Here is a 3162-nt window from a genome sequence, read left to right as displayed (position 1 = left end):
AAAAAAAAAAAAAAAAAAATATGAATGTTCATTATAATGTTCCCAAGTTTTTTAAAAAATAGAAAGCTTCTATTAAAATGTTTAAAATAAAATGTTTGGATCCTGGAAAGTATAAACTCCATTAATTTACAACATGCATCCTTAATATTGATTACAAGGAGGTGAAAAAGACATAATTTATGCCTCCCCCAAAAGACAACCCTACCTAAAAAAAAATCCTATTCCTTAACATTAAATTTCATCGGCAGGGGGCGGCACCTGTGGCTCAAAGGAGTAGGGCGCTGGCCACATGTACTGGAGGTGGTGGGTCCAAACCTGGCCCCAGCCAAAAACTGAAAAAAAAAAAAAAATTTTCATTGGCAGGGGAAACTAGGAAAAAATTTCTAAAAAGACTCCTGGGGACAAGTGCAGTGGCTCACACCTATAATCCCTTGGGAAGCCAAGGTGGAAAGATCCATCAACCCCAGGAATTCAAGGTTACAGTGAGGCTACTCCTTTTTAGCCTAGATGACAAAGTGAGACACTGTCTTTTTATATAAAGGCTCCTGGGGGACAACAATGAAAAAAGGATTAAAAAACACTGATCTAGAAAATCCATTTGAGTGGAATACTTTATAACCCCTATCAATACTAGCTCTTACTACATTTACTCTATATAACCATCCATATAGTAGATCCTTCACTGGATATTCTACTATACCAGAAGTGGTATCATTCCCAATACTGCAGAAAAACAAACCTAATACATGAGGCTGCAATTTTAAAACAACCTAAGAAAACATGACCTTATGAGATCATTCACCAACTTTCTTCCCAATAAGAAAGTCTCCATGTGCAAAGGTGAGGTGATCTACAAGACAGGTTATAAAATCTACCTCCCACTGGGAAAGCTGCTGGGGCAGAACTCAGCATTGCAAAATCAATTATGAAACTCAAATCACAATGTAAACGGACTGCATGCCAGAAAAAATTTATATGAAAACTGTTCTACAAGCAAAGATCAAATAGAAAATAAAGCAAGATTACATAGGCCCTAGGGGAAAATCACATTGTACTATGCATTTAAAAGGTAATAACAAAGTAGGGTGCAACTATTTATTGAGGGAGTTGAACTGAGGTAATAACTCAGAGCCTCCCAACCTGCTGAGCAAGAACAACCCATCAGTCTCCACTAACTCCTATTACCAAGCCTCTCTCATCACCTACACAGACTGAAGAACTGTCTGGCCCCTAACTCTAAAGGAGTTCAGGGTCAGCGGGCCGGCTTTCTTACCTGGCCACTTTGCGCTTGTCATGTGGGTGCAGCTTGGCGGCCCTTTCTGGGTCCACCTGGCTAAGGCGTTTGTGGAGTGCGTGGCCATCCTCCTTTTCAAGTTCTGCTTTCCGGTCAGCTGCTTTCCCAGTGCTCATGTCCTGGGGCAATTAAATGAAGGTTTTAGCAGTACAGTTAATTCACCAATTCAACAAACATTGAGACAGTGTATATGCCAGGCACAGTGCTGAGGGTTAGGAATATGAAATATAGATGAATCAGAAACTCTTACGAGACAGATCCTAAACAAAAAATTCCAAAATGCTATGATAAGTGCTGAGAGACCACAGCAAACAAAGAGGAAGGAGGACTTACTGTACTGGGAAGTACTCGGCTGCCCTGCTTCCTTGCCAGAAGTACAAACAGGTCCCACAGCTAGTACATCTAATTTAACATACCGAGAGCTCCAGGGCTTTAAGCAAAGGTGACCAAAAAGTAGACCAGACTGCTGGTATACAAACCAGACCAGTTTGCAAAGTCTTCCCCAATGTTATAGCATCTCCACAAGTAGTATGACTGTTGGACATTTCCCTGACATATACATTGTGCTGTCAGCCAGAAAAGGCTAAATCAGATTAATGTACTGCTAATTTATGTGGAGATGCTAATTAATCCACACAGGAGCATTTTTCCCACACACAGCCCCTGCCCTTAGGCCAGCCTGGAGGAGTACACTTCACATATGGAGGTAGCATTTGCTTCAGAATATTAAGTAGGAAAATTACAGTTGCTGAGTATAAGAAACAGGCAACAGGCAACCTTCCTCCCACTAAAATTAGACAACAAAAAAGAGGAACCCATTTCTCAGTGAATCACAAGTGTACTAACCCTACCTTGGTATTGACAAGAACTTTCCACAGCAGAGACTCAATGTAATAATTGGTTCCTCCCACGACAATAGGAATTTTGTCTCGGGCAAATATATCTTCAATGTGAACATTAAGAAAGACATCATCATATGCAGTGACTCACTTGGGAAGAGTATTAGCGAGAAAACACATTCAACTCCAAAGCAGAAGAGAAAAAGCAGAAACCAGAATGAATTGACACCACCTTCAATGTTTCCAGTAACTTTTCAGAATCATTTCCAATCAGTTCTGGAGAGATTTACATTAACTAAAGACAAATCCTGGATGGTAATGCTTTCCAGTTCTAGAACTTTCTAGGTCTTGCTGCTAAAAGTTAAACTTCTATTGGTATTCCAAATAAGTTTAACAAGCGCCAGGCACAGTGGCTCATGCCTATAATCCTAGCTCTCTGGAAGGCAGAGGCGGGTAGATTGCTTGAGCTCAACAAAGCAAGACCCCCATCTCTACTAAAAACAAAAACACTGAGGCAAGAGGATCACTTGAGCCCAAGAGTTGGAGGTTGCTGTAAGCTATGATGCCACGGCACTCTACCCCAGGGGACCAGCTTGAGATTCTGTCTCAAAAAAAGAAAAGAAAGAAAAAGTTTAACAAGCACAACTCTTAGGACTCTCGTAGAATCAAGTGTTGGCTGCTCAGGAAGCCACCATCCATCATGTGACTTTGCCTTAGATGACAAAACATAAGCTAGCTTCTCTACTGTTCTTAGACTCAATCAGTCTCTACCATTACATGGTAGAAGTGTACATTTTTGCTACTTGAGACTTCATGGTTCTGAACACAAACAAATTTCAATTACCAAGTCTGAGCTCAAGTTCAGCCTGAGCTTCAGTGTTCTCACCTATAAAATCCCTAACAGTTCTTAGGAGCATTAAATGTGACAAAACATAGGGAAAAAACATAGAAATCCCCTACCATGATGCCTGAGAACAGTAAGCACTTGATTTATGATACTTTAGCCACTATTGTTTTCTTTTTTTTTTT

The 3162-nt window shown here is 40.4% G+C and overlaps 1 protein-coding gene across 2 annotated transcripts in view; it reads right to left on the bottom strand.

Moving 5' to 3' along the window:
* The window catches only part of TRIT1 (tRNA isopentenyltransferase 1), a 48209-nt gene that overhangs the window by 13210 nt on the left and 31837 nt on the right, over nt 1-3162 (bottom strand). For both annotated transcript variants that reach the window (XM_012810898.2, XM_023518685.1), the window contains exons 3-4: nt 2146-2244; nt 1274-1413 (exon numbers count right to left, since the gene is read on the bottom strand). In XM_012810898.2, coding sequence (XP_012666352.1) covers nt 1274-1413; nt 2146-2244 — 239 coding nt within the window. The remainder of the gene's footprint in view (nt 1-1273; nt 1414-2145; nt 2245-3162) is intronic.

The sequence above is a fragment of the Otolemur garnettii genome, unplaced genomic scaffold (genome assembly GCF_000181295.1).
Source record: "Otolemur garnettii isolate 467f Iridium unplaced genomic scaffold, OtoGar3 scaffold00144, whole genome shotgun sequence".
In the NCBI taxonomy this organism is placed as follows: domain Eukaryota; kingdom Metazoa; phylum Chordata; class Mammalia; order Primates; family Galagidae; genus Otolemur; species Otolemur garnettii.
Note: the sequence above shows the minus strand (reverse complement) of the source record. Positions and strands in the feature narration are given on the sequence as shown.